Raw genomic sequence first — 21425 nt, forward strand, 5'->3', positions numbered from 1 at the left:
TCCATTCTCCCAAGGGAGAGGAGGCACTGAGGCCTCCCTGATCTGATCTTAGAAGCCCCGGAAAAGTGAGTAGGCTTGGTGCGTACCAGATGGGAATTCAGCCAGGAAAACGGGGAGCGAGAAAGAAACAACACGGGGGAATCAGTCTTTCCAGAAACTGATCCGATTTCTTTATTTTTCAGGTTTGTTTATATACCTTTTTGTTATACATAGGGATGAATACAGAGTCACGCGGGGGTCAGTAGACCTGACCCTTGTCACAATCAGGTGCTTCGTATAAAATTATACAAAGGTCTTATGGGTTTTTACATCATCTTCTAGCCATGAGGTCTGCTGACATTTTATGGCCCTTTCTGATACCGGTCAGTAAACCAGAAAACTTATTTTTCTAGGGGTGATTTTTTCTTAAATCAGGCGCCACCCTCCAAATAAGGTTGCATTCCTATAGGGTGAGGGTGTAGTGAGTTACAATCAAGAAAGGAATTTACTTAACCTAAGGTTTATCATGATTAATCTTAAAGGTCAATACTTATTTCTCCTATATGCTAGTTATATTCATTATAAGGGCAGGAATATGGAGATTTAGCAGCAAATATTGGCTCAACAAATGTAAACCCTTCACCAAGGGTCCCCTTGTTTCCCCTTAAGATCTATTTTGTCTTAAGATAGTGATAAAGTTACATTTTTAAATAGCATAGTGATTTATAACAAAGTACAGTGGTCTATAATAAAAGAGAAAATTCATTAACTCAAAAGGTCTAGTATTGCTACCATCAAAAACTACTATATTTCCTTTTCTATATTCCAAATGAAGTGAAGTCGCTCAGACATGTCTGACTCTTTGCGACCCCATGGACTGTAGCCTACCAGGCTCTTCTGTTCATGGGATTTTCTAGGCAATAGTCCTGGAATGGATTGCCATTTCCTTCTCCACGGGATCTTCCCAACCCAGGGATCAAACTTAATATATTCCCAGGTGCCTAAGGATATGGAAGCCTGATGGCAATCATTGACTCATCAATGAAAAAAGTCCTACACTAATGCTCCAAACTCTCTGTGCTGTTTATGGTTGAGAGGTTGTCACACAAGCTAGTCTGTCAGCAGAGAGGTTTGACCTGAGACACCCTTGTCACACCAAGGACAGGGAATTAGCAGTAATTATTGGCACGACAAATTAAAAAACCCTTCACCAATATAATTTCTAATCAACCCACTAATACTCTACTAATGATCTTCTAACTTCTCAAAAGAGTCTGTATTTAGAAAGTTTTAAAACATCCCGTGCCTCTCACAGTTGGGAGGCTGTAAACAATCACATGTGGCCGGACGAACCTGATCAGGTCGGCCAGAGAAACTTCAGAATTCGTAAGTTGAAACACTCTTGTCACACCCAGAAATTTTTATTAACTTGGAGCTGCAAATTAACTCCTTCTCCGAGAGAAATGGTTATGGGGGAGAGCTCCCCATAAAGTACTCTGGTTTGGGGGGTTGATGCTCGGGAACAGGGGGTTTCCTGAGGCTTGATCACGCCTTTGCGTATGCCAAGCTTCCTTCCTCAAGACCTTTGCCATGGGTGGAGTTCCTCACGCTGGCCCCCGGCAATTTTTCAAGATATTTATGAGCAAAGACAGAGCCTGAAGTTTCCAGAGTTGTGAAAGTCACCAAATAGGTGTCTCAAGACTGAAGAAAAAAGAGATAGGTGTGTTGTACCTGCAATCCTTTTCTGTAATCTGAGTCTGTTATTCTCTTTAATTATCCTGATGATTTAATCTGTTGTTTATATTTGTTTAGTTTATTGTTACATATGTGATGCTCACATATTTGGAAGAGACCCCAGCTCATCCTAAAATATGTTTTAAATAGTGCCCTCCCCCTCTGTAATGGAATCTATAAACTCTGGGAGGTTTACAAGGGGAAATGGGCACATGAGTAGCTCCCACTTCTGCAGGAAAGGAATATATTAAAGCAATCAAGTGATGCTGTCACAAGCCAGGTAATTGGAACTTCTAGCAGAAATTATGTTTTTATCTTTAAAAAAGTTACTGATGGCCTTGGTCAAAATTTGGGGAGCAAAGTCATTTCAGTAGATGTTAGTGTGTTTAGCTGGTGTTGGCTGAGGAACAACCACAGAGCAGTTGTTGGTCCAAATTCAGAACTGTATTCCTGAATCTCTGGTATTGTTAGTTTAGTGTCAGGTGTTTTGAAGAAGCATGAATTGAAGGCATAAAAGGAAAGCTATTTCTTTGCCAAACAGTGTTTACCTTTCGGCCTTGATGCAAGTGTTTTTTATGGGCTCAGTGGAGAGGTTATAGTGCCATTTAAGAGCTACCTAGTGGACTTCCCTGGTGGTCCACTGGTTATGAGTTCTCCTGCCAATGAAGGGACACATGTTCCATCCCTTGTCTGGGGAGATCCCACATGCCACCAGTCAACTAAGTCCATTCACCAAACTACAGAGCCCATGATCTAGAGCCCACACTCTGCAATGAGAAGTCACCACGAAGAGAACCCCGAAACTGCAACTAGAGTATAGCTCTCATTCACTGCAACTAGAAGTATACACAAAACAAGGAAGACAAAGCACAGTCAAAAACGAAAATAATAAAGTATATAAACAAATAACAAAATAAATAAAATAAAAGTCACCTAGAACATTTTATCAACAAATGTAAAAACCAACAAGAATCCTTGGAATTAGAGTCAGGGATATGTCAAAAGTTAGAAGTGTCAGAGTAGTTATTAAATTGATTCCATATATTATACAATATAAACTGATCTAGGTCTAAGGGTAAATATTATCTTGAATTAATTCTATACCTCAGAATCTGTCAGTTCTGTGGCTATTACATAAAAAGAGATTTTTGAATAGGATGTGATATAAGGTGTGACAAAACCCATAGGTCTTGAACTGGCTTGAGAGATTAGGAGACGCTTAGAAGAGTCTAAACAGAGCACAGAGGAACAAGTACTGAATGCCAGTTATAGATCGGGAGCAGCAAACAGGTGGAATCATGAGGAGTGGAACAGAACAAATGGTTAGGGAAAACTACTTTCTGGACAGCAGTCTACCTAAGATGACTACAATACCTGACTCTCACGATGGTGTGCTTCTAGAGCCACTCTCCACGACTCCAGACCAGCAAACAAAGATAGAGCTTCCCCTGTATGAATCAGGGAAACTACAGAATTAAAAGAAAATACTTTCAGAGTCAATAGACTTTCAAGATAGGGTTATACTAAGAAAATTCTAGCTTGATCTCAGTTGTTAATATAGGTCAGTCAACACTAGCTTTTGGTTTTAGTACAGCAAACATGGATTAATAACCTCAGATATGCATATGACCACCATTATGGCAGAAGGTGAAAAGGAACTAAATAGCCTCTTTGAAAGTAAAAGAGGGGAGTGGAAAAAACTGATTTAAAACTCAACATTCAAAAAACTAAGATGAGAGCATCTGGTCCCATCACGTCATGGCCAATAGATGAGGAAACAGTGGAAACAGTGAGAGATTTTATTTTGGGGGGCTTCAAAATCACTGTGGATGGAGACTGCAGCCATGAAATTAAAAGATGCTTGCTCCTTGGAAGAAAAGCTATGACCATCCTAGACGGCATATCAAAAGCAGAGACAATAGTTTGCTAACAAAAGACCATCTAGTCAAAGCTATGGTTTTTCCAGTAGTCATGTATGGATATGAGAGTTGGACTATAAAGAAAGCTGGGTACTAAAGAATTGACGCTTTTGATCTGTGGTGTTGGAGAAGACTCTTGAGAGTCCCTTGGACTGCTTGGAGATCAAACCAGTCAATCAGAAAGGAAATCAGTCCTGAATATTCACTGAATATTCACTGAAACTCCAATACTTTGGCCACTTGATACAAAGAACTGACTCATTGGAAAAGACCCTGATGCTGGGCAAGATTGAAAGCAAGAGGAGAAGGCGATGACAGAGGATGAGATGGTTGGATGGCATCACCGACTTGATGGACTTGAGTTTCAGCAAGCTCCAAGAGTTGGTGGTAGGGAAGCCTGGCGTGCTGCAGTCTATGGGGTTGCAAAGATTCAGGCACGACTGAGCAACTGAACTGAACACCAAACATAGAATAAGGCAGAGAGTGAACAGAGGTGCAGTTGAGGTAGCATTCCATTCTAAACATGTGTGCTTTGAATGAGTGTGAAATTGCCAGGTGATGATGTTTAGCATTGAAAGTGTGTGTTAGTTGGTCAGTCGTGCCCGACTCTTTGCGACCTCATGGACTGCAGCCCACTAGGCTCCTCTGTTTATGAAAATTTCCAGGCAAGGATACTGGAGTGGGTTGCCATTTCCTTCTCCAGGGGATCTTCCCAACCCAGGGATCGATCCTGGGTCTCCTGCACTGCAGGCAGATTCTTTACCCAAGGAGCTACAAGGGAAGCAATGAAAGAGATCATATCAAATATGTAACATTTTGAATTACCAAATTTTAGGTGATAAATTGACGTCAAGAGATTTCAAAATTTCCACAGAAAAGTCATAGATAAGCAGAAGATGATGTAGGGGTGAAGTGTGATAAATATCAATGTTATAACTATGAGTAGGGGAAAAGGTTGTTATAAAGGAGAAACCAGAAGGTCAGAACAAAAACCAGGAGTGTGGATATTGTGTAGACAATGGGTTTATAGCAACCTAAGTAGAAGAAGTGATTGACAGTGACAAATTACAACAAAACTTGCAAATAATATGAGCTACACTTTGTTGAAACATAACAGCTACAATTGCAAGAAATAATTGCTACAAATAACAGTTTCAGTGGAGTACTGTGTTCAGAAACCATATTGGAATAGTTGAGGAATAGGTTGGAAGTTGGATGCAGTTAGAGTAAAGCTAAGGATGAAAGTTCATTTGGAGAAATTCATGGTAAAGGTCTAGGAAAGAATTTTCATTACAGGAACTCTCCTCTGTAGATTAAGTATAGGTTTGGTCATGGCAGTGGAACAGAGTCCTCAAATGCTTTCCCAAAGGGATAAAGAAACACTTAAGTGTTTTTAATATATCAAAAGAGGAAGCTTCAACCAGATAATTAACCTGTGTAAAATTTCAATTAGTGATAAAAGAAAAATTCTTAGAAAACAGGATATTCTAAAGTTCATGATTTTATTGATCCTGGGGAATAAGTTTGCTATGAGAAAAATCAATTCCAAAATAGAAAGTAAAAGCATGACATACTTTTAAAGAGATATCATGGAAAAGGTATGTTTTACTTGGACAATATGATTTAACTAACCCCTAAAAAATGAAATATGTTTTATAAGTACAGGTTATCACCATTTAGGATGCTATAAAATCGATTTTGTGGTATTGATATTTATTTGTTTATTTTAAAGTTGATGTTTATTTGATTTACCCATAAGCATAAACTATTATGTCAGTTTCACACACACAACATAATGATTCAATATTTTTAGAGACTTTATAGAAAACCTCAGAGATCAAGGCATGTTTGGATTGGTATTGAAATTTTTCTTGTAGATATATTTTTGTATATATATATATATGTCCTTTGTTTGTGTGCCCATACACTGAACTACAATATAAAATGTACATCTTAGCATATTTTGAGGTCCAAAATATTTGGGAGCTAAGTTTCTAGCCTACCACAGATATACCAACAGAGCTTACAACATGAATTAATTAAAATACTCATTATTCAGAAAGAAGATACATATAAATGGCTTGACTTGACTTATCTAAACAAAATCTACATGTGAAATGTAAACTGTTTTCTTACCCTCTTCTCAGATTTTCCTTCCAACAGTTTTACAAGCAGACTGGACAGAAGTCCGGACCCAGAAATGAGAAACCACATACCAGTAGTCAGTTTCATCCTCCTGGGGTTAACAGATAACCTACAAATGCAGATTTTGATTTTCACATTTCTACTCATCACCTACATATTGAGTATAGCTGGAAACCTGATCATCATCACCCTCATATTAGTGGATTCTCATCTTAAATCTGCAATGTACTATTTTCTCCAAAACTTTTCCTTCTTAGAAATCGCATTCACTTCTGCCTGCATTCCTAGATTCTTGTATAGTATATCAACAGGTGACAGGTCCATTACCTATAATGCTTGTGCAGCCCAACTATTTTTTACCTATGTGTTTGGAATGACAGAGTTTTTTCTCTTGGCCACCATGTCCTACGATCGCTATGTAGCCATCTGCAAACCCCTGCATTACATGACCATCATGGACCACAGATTCTGCAAAATGCTTATCTTCTGCTGTTGGATGACCACTTTCTTGATCATATTTCCACCATTTAGCTTGGGACTGAACCTGGAATTCTGTGACTCTGTTATCGATCACTTCTTCTGTGACGTTAATCCACTTCTGAAGATCTCATGCTCAGATCTATGGTTCATTGAGGAGATGACCCTTGTTGGCTCTGTGTTGATATATATCATGACTCTCATATGTGTGGTTTTGTCTTACATGTTTATCATCAGAACTGTTCTAAGATTCTCCTCTGCCCAGCAAAGGACAAAAGCGTTTTCCACCTGTTCTTCCCACTTTATTGTGGTTTCTATCACCTATGGAAGCTGCATCTTTGTCTATATCAAACCTTCATCAAAAGATGAAATGACTATTAATAAGGAAGTAGTAATACTTACGACTTCCATTTCCCCCATGTTAAACCCATTTATTTATACTCTGAGGAACAAACAAGTGAAACATACCTTTAATGATTTAGTCAAAAGAATTTTATTGGTTTCAAAGAACTAGGGGAATGTTGATAGGATCCCTAAACAATTTTCTTATGTGTGTATATTATTTTATCTCTTCTTGAACTAGATTTGGTCTTCCATTCTTCATTGACCCTGATGATGTCAACTCTGTGTGTGTGTGTGCTGGTCACTTCAATTGTGTTGACTCTTTGCAACCGTGTGGACTGTCGCTTCTAGGCCCCTCTGTCTATGGGATTCTCCAGGCAAGAATACCAGAGTGGGTTGACATGCCCTCCTCAGGGAACCTTTCCGACTAAGGGATCAAACCCATGTCTCTTTCATCCCTTGCATTGACAAGCGGATTCTTTGCTACTCACACCATTTTGGAAACCTTAGAATTACAAACAAAAAAAATGAAAATTGTTGTTTCAGGAAGTCTAATCAGAACATCACTTTGAACTTTTCTTTCCCAGCACTGAAAAGATTGCATATAATTTCTCCAAACAATTTCTACAAATTGAGGGAAATAATATTAAGAAGAAGAAAATACTATTTCTGAGTTTAACAGAGAAAAAATTCTCAAAACCTCAAAGTTTATTTTAAAGTAAAAAATAAGTATAAATATTTAGAATTTCAAGAAAGCTTTTATCAATAAGGAAGATTAAAGTCACAGGTTATATAGTCATACAATGGATATAATTCAATGTAAAAATCATTTAATGACTGCCATGAGGGCGTTGCGGAGAAGGCAATGGCAACCCACTCCAGTACTCTTGCCTGGAAAATCCCATGGATGGAGGAGCCTGGAAGGCTGCAGACAATGGGGTCGTGAAGAGTCGGACACGACTCAGTGACTTCACTTTCACTTTTCACTTTCATGCATTGGAGAAGGAAATGGCAACCCACTCCAGTGTTCTTGCCTGGAGAATCCCAGGGACAGCAGAGCCTGGTGGGCTGCCATCTCTGGGGTCGCACAGAGTCGGACACGACTGAAGCGACTTAGCAGTAGCAGCAGCAGCAGCATGAGGACATTGATTAAAATAAAGAGAGAAATGCATTGGTCATTGCTGCTAAGGATTAAATCTTGCATTGGAATTCCATAAAGGAGATTGATACTGATGTACCAACTGAAATATGAAAACACAAAGTGGTGACAGCACGTCTAAGGAACCCCATAGGGCTAGTGTGTTAAGTTGCTTCAGTCATGTCTGACTCATTGTGACACTATGGACTGTAGCCCGCCAGTTTCCTCTGTCTGTAGGCTTTTCCAGGCAAGAATACTGGAGTGGGTTGCCACTTCCTCCTCCAGGAGATCTTCCTGACCAGGAATTGTACCCACATCTCCTGAGTCTCCTGCATTGACAGGCAGGTTCTTTACCACTAGTGCCATGTAGGGATAGAAGAGTGACAAATAAGGCTAGAAGACTGATAAATAACAAGGAAGATGGAGAAAAGAGATGATAATTAAAAAGTAATGTCAATTAAATTATTTGCTTTTTGAAAAGAAAAGCTTTAGTCATTTCAAGAATTCAAAATATGCATGCAGTGATAGCTCACAGAGAACGATCAGCATTTTATTATTTATTAAATTCTGCACCAACTTTAACTGCTATTGTTCAACGTCTTTAAACTTCCTTTGACTTTTGCTCTCTTTGAGGATACTTATCATATCATAGTCCCTGTAGGCAGGAATTTTCCACTCATGTCAACTTCCCAATGTCAGTGTTCTGTTCAGTTCAGTTCAGTCCGTCACTCAGTTGTGTCCAACTCTTTGAACCCCACGAATCGCAGCATGCCAGGCCTCCCTGTCCATCAACTCCCGGAATTCACTCAAACTCATGTCCGTCGAGTCAGTGATGCCATCCAGCCATCATCCTCTGTCGTCCCCTTCTCCTCCTGCCCCCAATCCCTCCCAGCATCAGAGTCTTTTCCAATGAGTCAGCTCTTCACATGAGGTGGCCAAAGTACTGGAGTTTCAGCTCCAGCATCAGTCCTTCCAAAGAACACTCAAGACTGATGTCCTTTAGGATGGACTGTTTGGATCTCCTTGCAGTCCAAAGGACTCTCAAGAGTCTTCTCCAACACGACAGTTCAAAATCATCAATTCTTCCATGCTCAGCTTTCTTCACAGTCCAGCTCTCACATCCATACATGACTACTGGAAAAACCATAGCCTTGACTAGACGGACCTTTGTTGGCAAAGTAATATCTCTGCTTTTCAATATGCTATCTACATTGGTCATAACTTTCCTTCCAAGCAGTAAGCGTCTTTTAATTTCATGGCTGCAATCACCATCTGCAGTGATTTTGGAGCCCAAAAAAATAAGGTCTGACACTCTTTCCACTGTTTCCCCATCTATTCGCCATGAAGTGATGGGACCAGATGCCATGATCTTAGTTTTCTGAATGTTGAGCTTTAAGCCAACTTTTCTCTCCACTTTCACTTTCATCAAGAGGCTTAGTTCCTCTTCACTTTCTGCCATAAGGGTGGTGTCATCTGCATATCTGAAGTTATTGATATTTCTCCCGGCAATCTTGATTCCAGCTTGTGCTTCTTCCAGCCCAGCATTTCTCATGATGTACTCTGCATATAAGTTAAATAAGCAGGGTGACAATATACAGCCTTGACGTATTCCTTTTCCTACTTGGAACCAGTCTGTTGTTCCATGTCCAGTTCTAACTGTTTCTTCCTGACCTGCATATAGGTTTCTCAAGAGGCAGGTCAGGTGGTCTGGTATTCCCATCTCTTTCAGAATTGTCCACAGTTTATTGTGATCCACACAGTCAAAGGCTTTGGCATAGTCAGTAAAGCAGAAATAGATGTTTTTCTGGAACTCTCTTGCTTTTTTGATGATTCAGCAGATGTTGCCAATTTGATCTCTGGCTCCTCTGCCTCTTCTAAAACCATTTTGAACATCTGGAAGTTCATGGTTCACGTACTACTGAAGTCTGGCTTGGAGAATTTTGAGCATTACTTTACTAGCGTGTGCTGCTGCTGCTAAGTCACTTCAGTTGTGTCCGACTCTGTGACCTCATAGACGGCAGCCCACCAGGCTCCCCCGTCCCTGGGATTCTCCAGGCAAGAACACTGGAGTGGGTTGCCATTTCCTTCTCCAATGTATGAAAGTGAAAAGTGAAAGTGAAGTCACTCAGTCATGTCCAACCCTTAGCGACTCCATGGACTGCAGCCTACCAGGCTCCCCTATCCATGGGATTTTCCAGGCAAGAGTACTGGAGTGGGGTGCCATTGCCTTTTGCATACTAGCATGTGAGATGAGTGCAATTGTGCTGTAATTTGAGCATTCTTTGCTCAAGACTCTGTACTCTAGTTTAAATGACATTCCCACAAGGAATCTTTTGCTGACATTGTTTTAATTCCTTCTTCACCAACATGACCACCAAACCTAAGTCCAACTCATGCACACTTCTCATCACTTATCTGCTGTTTTCAGATTTCTCATCAAATTACACTTTCATGTTTGCTTGTCTTTATTCTACTCTAAGTGGTAAATGTCTTGGAGAAGTCTATCTTGTATACCAAATTCTAGAATGCCTTAAGCCTGGCTTCTACACAAATAGTAGTTACACAATAAATCATGTTCCAACATGATAATCTGAATACTTTTGATAATATAAATGAGAATTTTTATATGAAGATGAAAAATACAAAAGTAACATTTAGGACTAATCTGTGAACAAGAAGGAAGAAATGTATGGTGAAAGTACAATCCCATTAAAAATGTTTATTTTTAAATTTTGGAACAAGAGAATAGAAATCAAAATTTATTAAAAATTTATGATACTGATAAACCTGAAAATTACCCTACGATTATTATGGTCAAAAATTACACTGGAAAAATGTGGAGAAATAAAAGTTAAAATAAGTAAACTATTGCTAGCAAGTGGCATAAATAGGATCCAAAACTATTTTTCTTGGTTTAGAATGGAACTCTTTGTTTAAGTAACTGTATCTGCCTCTGCAGAGACACCATGAGTACTTCAAGGTACAGCCCGAGGAATACCTACCAACATTAAACTTTAGCAAGATATATGTCATAAATAAAAGACAAAGATAAAAGGAAAATATAACATATTATACATATACATTATTCATTGTTTGGTAATAATAAATGATATTAATTGTAATTGGATAAAATGCCAAAAATTTTGAGATTAAATTAAAAAATCAGCATACTGATACACAGAATTAAAGAGGAAGAGAAAATGAAACAACAATAAAAGCAAGAGAAAAGAAAAAGAGAAAAAATGGCCTTGTACTTTGGATCTTCAACCTCACTGAGAAAAGCCTGCCTTTAGGCACTCTTCTTGCTGCTAATCATCTGTTCTCCTAAGGCAGACTTCAAATGTGGAGCTAGAGGAAATTCCTGCAGGAATTTCTCAAAATCTTAGAGTGCTTGAGGGACAGGTTGTCCAAGTTCAGTCCCCTTCAGGAATCAAAAATGTTTCATGTCTTTGCAAATTTCAACCTGAAAAAGCATCTGGGTCTAGAAACCCTAATCCTACAGCTATGGTTTAACTTCAGATTTCTAAGTATTTAGATTCTCTGATATTTTGATTCTGCCTATGCTATCGATTTAAATATAGGATATACACATATGCATGTATATATGTGTGTATTTATTTAAGATTTCCGTTCAGTAGCTCAGTCGTGTCCGACTATTTGTGACCCCATGAATTGCAGCACGCCAGGCCTCCCTGTCCATCACCAACTCCCGGAGTTCACTCACACTCATGTCCATGGAGTCGATGATGCCATCCAGCCATCTCATCCTCTGTCGTCCCCTTCTCCTCCTGCCTCCAATCCCTCCCAGCATCAGAGTCTTTTCCAATGAGTCAACTCTTCGCATGAGGTGGCCAAAGTATTGGAGTTTCAGCTTTAGCATCCTTCCAATGAACACCCAGGACTGATCTCCTTTAGAATGGACTGGTTGGATCTCCTTGCAGTCCAAGGGACTCTCAAGAGTCTTCTCCAACACCACAGTTCAAAAACATCAATTCTTCAGCGCTCAGCTTTCTTCACAGTCCAACTCTCACATCTATACATGACTACTGGAAAAACTGTAGCCTTGACTAGATGGACCTTTGTTGGCAAAGTAGTGTTTACTATTTTTCTCCATGTGAGAGTTGCTTAGTCTGTCTCTACAGTTAAGATGAAGGGTACAGTGTTTACCTTCTGAATAGTCTTCAATGATATCAATTTATATAACTGTGGTTACACTATTGATTCCTGACTTCTTTAGCCAAAAGTGCAAAATCATTTTCTACACAAACCTGGTTTATCCTGTGGGCTCACAGCTTGGTCACACATGTGAAGGGTATCCACATTAGTTTTCTAATGATAACTGGCTGCTAACTGATATTATTAAATCACACATTTCTTCAATATGTATTCCAAACAAATTGAGAAAAGGCACTGGAGTCAAGTAAGTGTAAATAGTTGTTTCACTCATGATGAATGCAGACTGAAGGATATGTCTAAGATGATAGAACTTCTTTTATTGGCCTAATTTATTATACCTGTGGCATTAGAAGTAGAGAACCCACTGCCAATTCAGGAGATGTAGTAGACATTGGTTTGATCTCTGGGTTGGGAAGATTTCCCTGGAGAAGGAAATGGCAACCTACTCGAGTATTCTTGACTGGAGAATCCCATGGACAGAGGAGCTGGATGGACTGTAATCCATAAGGATCATGGAGTTGGACAGGACTGAAGTGACTTTGAAGCCACACACTTCTGATGTCATAGGTGAGGACACTGGGCCCTAGGGAGCTAACTCAGAGGCAGATGCAGGGAAGAGGGCAGCTTGCTTGTCTTTCAGGTCACCAGTCATGAGTGGTGATGATACCTCCAACTCAATAAAGAGATACATTTTGTAGAAAGTCATCCAGTCATCTAGGTTTTATTTTATTGGTTTTATTTAATTAGTTTTAATTTTGTATTTTATACTGAAGTATAGGCAATTGAGAATGTTGTTATAGTTTTAGGTGTACAGCAATGCCATGCAGCCATACATATACATGTATCCATTCTGAGCAGAGTTTCATGTGCTATCCAATATTTTGTTGGCTATCTGTTTTAGACATAATAGTGTGTACATATATGTTTTAAACCATTCTCAAATGGTATTTTTAAACACTCATAAAGGGAGACAAGATATAATAGTTAATGGAAAAGTACCTCTTTCTCAGATGTCATAATTAGCAACATATTAAAATTATTTTCCTCTGTCACCTTCTGATCATTTATTTTTTGACTATCATTTCACCTTATAGTATTTTACCCATACATTCATTTTATTTTATCCACAAGTTTATCGATAGGTGGAGGGAAGGAAAAATCGCTCAGTTGTGTCCAACTCTTTGCGACCCCATGGACTGTATAGTCCATGAAATTCTCCAGGCCAGAATACTGGAGTGGGTAGCTGTTTCCTTTTCAAGGGGATCTTCCCAACCCAAGTCTCCCACATTGGAGGTGAATTCTTTACCTGCTGAGCCACCAGGGAAGCCCAAGAATCCTGAAGTTGGTAGCCTATCCCTTCTCCAGCAGGTCTTCCCGACCCAGGAATTGAACCAGGGTCTCCTGCATTGCAAGTGGATTCTTTACTAGCTGAGCTACCAGGGAAACCCTGGTATCAGTAGGTGTAGCTAACTGAAAGGAAAATGTTCTTTTACTTCCACCATGCTGTTGTCCCATATATCAGTAAGTCAAAATATAATTCAGAGTGTATTCATACTTTCCTGGTTCACATAAAGTTTTTTTTTCACTATTAGGTGTGTGAATCAAAATCCAAAGAAAATTCTTTATTATGTTCAGTTGTTAGGTTACTTACCACTTTCTGTCTGTTCTTTTCTTCTTCTTCTTCTTTTTTTGGCATTTTATTTATTTTTTAAATATTTATTTTAATTGGAGGCTAATTACAATATTGTGGTGGTTTTGGCTAAGATCAAGGGTAGTATCTGTCTATTCTTATAATGGTGTAATTTTTTTTTTTACTTTAATTGATGGTGAAACGAAGTCATTTTAGTGTAGAATGTCCTTGTTTATTTAACTGATTGCTTCCTTACAGGATCACTGAACTTATTTCTCTAGTGCCTAGTTTCTTCTCACATATTAATTAGATTTAATTTTGATTAGATTTAGATTCATATTTTTATCATATATGGATGAATCTAAGCAATTCATTCTTATGTGCAAAGAACCATTTGACAGGGACATTTCTAATCAACACATCAGGCAGTACTGAAAGGAGGTCCAGCTGACCTTATAAGGGTCATGAAGTCTTGCAGTATGAGTCACACAGCCTCACTTATTAACTACCTTTTATAAAAATATGAATCCAAATTTTCATTGCTGCTAGGTTAAATGATAGTCAAAAATAAAAGATTAAAGCATTACAGAGAAAAATTATTTAAAAATGTTGATTTTTTTAAATCAACCTTTTAATATCTGCAAGACCACTGAACATTTTTGGTCCCAGATGGGCACAGAAGTTGGAGAACCTCTTGTTCAAGCACTCAAAGATTTTGAGAAATTCCCGAAGGACCTTTTTGTTTGAAACCTATTATTATCTAAGGCCACATACCTAATTATTGTATTATTGTTGTTTGTTCAGTCGTCAAGTTGTGTTGAACTCTTTGATATCCTGTGATATTCCTTTGGGATTGACTGGTTTGATCTTCTTGCTGTCCAAAGGGACTCTCAAGAGCGTTGTCCAGCATCAATTCTTTGGTGCTCAGCCTTTTTTACAGTATGACTCTCACATCTACATGACTACTGGGAAAACCATAGCTTTGACTATACAGACGTTTGTTGGCAAAGTGATGTCTTTGCTTGTCAATACACTCTCCTTGTCATAGCTTTTATGTTACTAACCCTGTTACCATAGCAACAGCCATGTAACATTGAACACTTGCTCTTATCAGATGCTACACTGGGTTCTACACACAGTCTAATTAATCCTAATGGCAAGGTAGGTAAGCCACTTGATAGGTCAAAAGACCCAGAGAATTTCAGAGAATTAAGTGGCTTCTTCACACCAGGTAGCAAATAAATTATGTAATAAGAAGTTTGATATGGATCTATGAGGTTCCAAGTCAGTCTACTGAAGCATGTCTATGACCAAAGTATAATTCTGATTTACAGCGTATATAGAGTCAGACTATAGAGTAACAGTAATTTAGATGTGGGGTTAGATAAGTAGGTATGGGGCAGGAGGGGAAGGGGACGACAGCAGATGAGATGGCTGGATGGCATCACTGACTTGATGGACGTGAGTCTGAGTGAACTTCGGGAGTTGGTGATGGACAGGGAGGCCTGGTGTGCTGCGATTCATGGGGTCGCAAAGAGTCGGACACAACTGAGCGACTGAACTGAACTGAACTGAAGTAGATATGGAAAAGTTTGCCTAATGCGCCAGGCAGTGCTGTGCCAACTGCTTAGTGTTGTTGTCTCATTAAATCCTGATATGGGTTCAAATTTCAATTTGGTAATATTTGGATAATATGAAGAGCTTCCCTGATGGCTCAGATGGTAAAGGGTCTGCCTACAATGCAGGAGACCCGGGTTCAATCCCTGGGTTGGGAAGATCCCCTGGAGAAGGAAATGGCAACCCACTCCAGTATTCTTGCCTGGAAAATCCCATGGATGGAAGAGCCTGGTAGGCTACAGTCCATGGGGTCGCAAAGAGTCAGACACGACTGAGCGACTTTCTTTCTTTTCACATGACTGATCTTAGGATTAAGTGAGAGGAAGTATTTAAGCACCTGACACCATGCACATAGCATGTGCTTAAGAAATGGGAGAGAGCATCATGATCATCACCATCGTCCTTCCTCTGAGGTCACACAGCTGGTAAGAGGTTCAGATGGGGCTGGAGCCAGGACCTGTGCCCCTCTGAAGTCTGCTTTCACCACAGCACACTTCTCTGCCTTCAACTGAGTTTCTTTTCATCTACCAGTTGGCCGTGGTGCATTAACCTTTCTAAAATATATATTGAATTCAATTTATTAAAGTTTTGTTAAGAATTTTTTCAACTGTGTTCAAGAAGGATATAGGTCTGTAGTTTTCTTTCTTTCTTTCTTTTTTTTTAAATAAAATCTTTGTTCTCATATCAGAGAGATACTGGCCTCACAGTTGTAAACTATTCCCTCATCCTTAAGTTTTCTAGAAGAGTCAGTGCAGACTTGGACATTTTATAACCAAGCAGGACCCATCTGGGCTTCCCTGGAACAGACTGCCCTCCTCCCTGCTCACTGCCATGCCTACCACGTCTTCTGCCTGCCTCTTGATTGTAGAAAAACCTTTAGCCTCCTAGGCCTTCCTTGAGTGCCAAAGAATGAGTTTAACCAGAGAATTTGTGGGGTCTAAATGGATTGACATTTGGAGACTGTGCCTTAGGAGGACAGATGATCAGCACCAAGAAAAGTTTCTGGAGGCAGATTTTTCTCAATGACATTGAAGATACAAATTACAAAGCCTTTTTTTTTTTTCTTTTTTCCTTTTCTCTTGCTTGTACTACTTTTTTCATTTTCTCTTGCTGTTTAATTCTATATGTTGGTACTCTCAGTTCAGTTCAGTCACTCTGTTGTGTCTCTTCGCAGCCCCATGGACTGCAGCATGCCAGGCTTCCCTGTCCATCACCAACTCCCAGAGCTTGCTCAAACTCATGTCCATTGAGTCGGTGATGCCATTCAACCATCTCATTTTCTGTCATCTCTAAGGGCTCTCTGTTCCTTCAATCTTTCCCAGAATCAGGGCCTTTCCCAGTGAGTCAGTTCTTTGCATCAGGTGGCCAAAGTATTGGTTTCCCCTTTAGCATCAGTCCTTCCAGTGAATATTCAGGACTAATTTCCTTTGGGATTAACTGGTTTGATCTCCATGCAGTCCAAGGGACTCTTAAGAGTCTTCTCCAACACCACAGTTCAAAAGCATCAATCCTTTGGCATCCAGCCTTCTTTATGGTCCAACTCTCACATCCATACATGACTACTGGAAAAACCATAGCTTTGACTAGGTGGAACTTTGTTGGCAAAGTAGTCTCTGTTTTTTCATATGCTGTCTAGGTAGGTCATAGCTTTTCTTCTAAGGAGCAAGCATCTTTTAATTTCATGTCTGTAGTCACCATCTGCAGTGATTTTGGAGCCCAAGAAAATAAAGACTGCCACTGTTTGCATTATTTCCCCATTGTTTCTATTTACCATGAAGTGATGTGACCAGATGCCTTGATCTTCATTTTTTGAATGTTGAGTTTTAAGCCAGCTTTCCCCAGTCTTCTCTTTCACTTTCATCAAGAGGCTCTTTAGTTCCTCTTTGCTTTCTGCCATAATGGTCATGCCATCTGCATATCTGAGGTTATTGATATTTCTCCCGGCAATCTTGATTCCAGCTTGTGCTTCATCCAGTCTGACATTTCGCATGATGTACTTGGCATACAAATTAAATAATCAGGGTGATGGTACTCTAATTTTTATTTAATCTTGGAGTTTTTATTGTATTTATCCAATTACAATAATATCATTTAGGTTCTCACAAGATGGCAGAGTAGAAGGACCTGTGCTCATCATCTGTGAGAACCCCAAAATTACAACTCACTGCTGAACAACTATTGATAGCAGAATGTTGGATCCCACCAACAAAAGATACCCCACATCCAAGGACAAAGGAGAAGCCCCAGCAAGATGGTAGGAGGGGCAAAATCTTGTTTAGAGTCAAACTCCATACCCTCCAAAGATGCTCGGAGGGCTCAAACAAAATCTTGTGTGCTCCAGGAAGAGGGTGTTTGCTATGACCAGTGCATTCATCACTGAGGAAGGCTTTCTTGTCTCTCCTTGCTATTCTTTGGAACTTCCTCAGTGATCAAAAAAAGATATGCAACTGAAAGATGAACTCCCTAGGTCGCTAGGTGCCCATAATACTACTAGAGAAAAGTGGAGAAATAACTCCAGAAAGAATGAAGAGATGGAGCCAAAGTGAAAACAATGTCCATTTGTGGATGTGACTGGTGATAGAAGTAAAGCCTGATACTGTAAAGAGCAATGTTGCATAGAAACTTGGAATGTTAGGTCCATGAATCAAGGTAAGCTGGAAGTGGTCAAACAGAAGATGAAAAGAGTGTACACTGATATTTTAGGAATCAGTGAACTAAAATGGATCGCAATGGGTGAATTTAACTCAGATGACCATTATATCTACTACTGTGGGCAAGAATCCTTTAGAAGAAATGGAGTAGACCTCATAGTCAACAAAAGAGTCAGAAATACAGTACCTGGGTGCAATCTCAAAAAAAGACAGAATGATCTCTGTTCATTTCCAAGACATACCATTCAATATCACAGTAATCCAAGTCTATGTTCCAACCACCTAGAGCAAGACAGCCTGGAATGCGAGGTCAAGTGGGCCTTAGGAAGCATCACTATGAACAAAGCGAGTGGAGGTGATGGAATTCCAGTTGAGCTCTTTCAAATCCTACAAGATGATGTTGTGAAAATGTTGCTTTTTTCCCTCAATATGCCAGCAAATTTTAAAAACTCAGCAGTGGCTGCAGGACTGGAGAATGTCAGTTTTCATTCAATCTCAAAGGAGGGCAATGCCAAAGAAAGTTCAAACTATCCCACAATTGCACGCATCTCACTTGCTAGCAAAGTAATGCTCAAAATTCTCCAAGCCGGGCTTCAACAGTACATGAACTGTGGACTTCTGGATGTTCAAGCTGGATTTAGAAAGTAAGAGGAACCAGAGATCAAATTGCCAATTTTTGCTGGATCATTGAAAAAGCAAGAGAATTCCAGAAATCTATCTACTTCTGCTTTATTGATATGCCAAATCCTTTAACTGTTGTAGATTACAACAAACTGTGGAAAATCCTTCAAGAGATGGGAATACCAAACCACCTAATATACCTCCTGAGAAATCTGTATGCAGGTAAAGAAGCAACAGTTAGAACCAGACATGGAAAAAGAGATTGGTTCCAAATTGGGAAAGGAGTACGTCCAGGCTGTATGCTATTACCCTGCTTATTTATCTTACATGCAGAGTACATCAAGCAACATGCCAGGCTGGTTGAAGCACCAGCTTGAATCCATATTACTGGGAGAAATATAAATAACCCCAGATATGCTGATGATATCACCCTTATGGTAGAAAGTGAAGAGGAACTAATGACCTCTTGATGAAAGTGAAAGAAGAGAGTGAAAAGACAGGCTTAAAGCTCAACATTCAAAAAACTAAGGTCATGGCACCCAGTCCCATCACTTCATAGCAAGTAGATGGGGTAACAATTGAAACAGTGACAGACTTTATTTTTTTGGGCTCCAAAATCACTGCAGATGGTGACTGCAGCCATGAAATTAAAAGATGCTTGCTCATTGGAAGAAAAGCTATGACCAACCTAGAAAGCATATTGAAAAGCAGCGACATTACTTTGCCAACAAAGGTCCGTCTATTCAGAGCTATGGTTTTTCCAGTAGTCATGTATGGATGTGAAAGTTGGACTATAAAGAAAGCTGAGCACCGAAGAACTAATGATTTTTTTTTAAATTTTTACTTTATATTACTTTACAATACTGTATTGGTTTTGCCATACATCAACATGAATCCACCACGGGTGTACATGTGCTCCCAATCCTGAACCCCCCTCCCACCTCCCTCCCCATACCATCTCTCTGGGTCATCCCAGTGCACCAGCCCCAAGCATCCTGTATCCTGCATCGAACCTAGACTGGTGATTCATTTCTTATATGATATTATACATAGAACTAATGCTTTTGAACTGTGGTGTTGGAGAAGATTCTTGAGAGTCCCTTGGCCTGCAAGGAGATCCAACCAGTCAATACTAAGGAAATTAGTCCTGAATATTCATTGGAAGGACTACTGCTGAAGCTGAAACCCCAATACTTTGGCCACCTGATGCAAAGAATTGACTCATTGGAAAAGACCTTGATGCTGGGAAAGACTGAAAGCAGGAGGTGAAGGGGATGATTGAGGATGAGATGGTTGGATGGAATGACCAATCATGAGTCTGAGCAAGCTCTGGGAGTTGATGATGGACAGGGAAGCCTAGCATGCTGCAGTCCATGGGGTCACAAAGAGTTGGACAAAACTGAGCTACTGAACTGAACTGACTAAATATCATTTATTATTATCATAGAATTATTATTATATGTGTATAAATACTTTGTGCTCGGTTGCTCAGTCATGTGCACTTTTCGACTCAATGGGCTCTAGCCTTCCAGTCTTCTCTGTCCATGGGATTCTCCAGGAAAGAATAGTGGAGCAGGTTGCCATTTTCTTCTCCAGGGGATCCTCCTGACCCTGGGATCAATCCTGTGTCTACTGAGTCTCCTGGGTCTCCTGCGTTGGCAGGCAGATACTTTACTACTGAGCCACGTTGGAAAGCCCAACATTAAAATTTTATCTTTGTATTTTGTTTATGACACATCTTGCTCAATTTTAGTACTATTAATTATTCTTTGCGCTCTTCCTTGAAACTCTCTTGATGCCTCTGCTGAGGCAGGTACAGTTACTTGATAAAATAGCTCCATTCAAAATCAATAAAAATAGTTTTGGATCCTAGTTATGTCACTTGCTAATGATAGTTTACTTATTTTAACTTTTATTTCTCCATATTTTTCCAGTGCAAATTATGACTAAAATTTGTGGGGTAATTTTCAGGTTTATCAGTATTATGAATTTTTATTATCAATTTTTAAATAAATTTTGGCTTATATTCTATTTCATTACAAACTTTAAAGATCCCTAATGTTACTTTTGTATTTTTCATGTTCCTATAAAATTTCTCATTTTGCATTATCAGAAGTATTCAAATCACCATGTCAGAAGATGATTTATTGCATAACTAATATTTGTCTAGGTGCCAGAATTGACACATGGGATGAACTTCTCCAAGGCATTTACCACTTAGAATAGAGTAAGAACAGGCAAACATGAAAGTGTAGTTTGATAAGAGAAATGAGAGCAGCAGATAAGTGATGACAGGTGTGGATGAGTAAGACTAATCCAGTCTTGGTGGTCATGTTGGTGGAGGAGGAATAAGACAATATCACCAAAAGATTTCTTGTGGAAATGTCATTTAAAATGGAGGGCCCTGGAATTGTGTAGCTGAAATGAGTGGAAAATTCTTGCCTGCAGGTGCCATAATAAATAAAGTCAAGTAAGAGAGCAAATGTCAAAGGACATTAAAGTAGGCTGATTCTGAAAATTCAAGATGGTGAAGAATTTAACAAGTAATTAAATGCTGTTCTTTTCTTGAGAGCTGTAATTGGGTGCGTATTTTGAACTCTTGGAATGACTAAGTTTTCATTTTCAAAAATAAATCATTTAAATGACATTAGTATGCACATTTTTTCCATCTCCTGCATATTTGAGTTGCTGCTTATTTATTTATCTAGCCCTATGGGGTTCCTTAGACTTTTTGCTTTGTCTTTATTATTTAACATTTCAGTAGGTACAATAGTGTCAATCTCTTTTACGAAACTTCAGTGCGGGCTTTAATCCTTAGCAGAAATTACAAAAGCATTTCTTCTTTCTTTAATCTATGTTTTATTGGCAATTTAAAAATAACTTTTATATTGATTAGATGCACTTAATAAATACAATAAATATGTAAATTGTGACTTAAGGCTTTCGTATTGGTAAAGGCTTTTTTGAAATTCTAAATATTTGTATTTATTTCTTAT

The 21425-nt window shown here is 39.1% G+C and overlaps 1 protein-coding gene across 1 annotated transcript; it reads left to right on the forward strand.

The window, feature by feature from the left end:
* The first annotated feature begins 5832 nt into the window (after window positions 1-5832).
* LOC138078362 (olfactory receptor 6C2-like) lies at window positions 5833-6768 on the forward strand. Its single transcript, XM_068971068.1, has one exon. The coding sequence runs from the start codon at window positions 5833-5835 to the stop codon at window positions 6766-6768; it is 936 nt and encodes a 311-aa protein (XP_068827169.1).
* The last annotated feature ends 14657 nt before the right edge of the window (window positions 6769-21425 follow it).

This window comes from Capricornis sumatraensis, chromosome 4, assembly GCF_032405125.1.
Source record: "Capricornis sumatraensis isolate serow.1 chromosome 4, serow.2, whole genome shotgun sequence".
NCBI classification, from domain to species: Eukaryota; Metazoa; Chordata; class Mammalia; order Artiodactyla; family Bovidae; genus Capricornis; species Capricornis sumatraensis.

Coding starts and splice junctions, on each gene's coding strand:
- LOC138078362 (XM_068971068.1), top strand. CDS start 5,833: ATGAGAAACCACATACCAGTAGTCAGTTTCATCCTCCTGGGGTTAACA.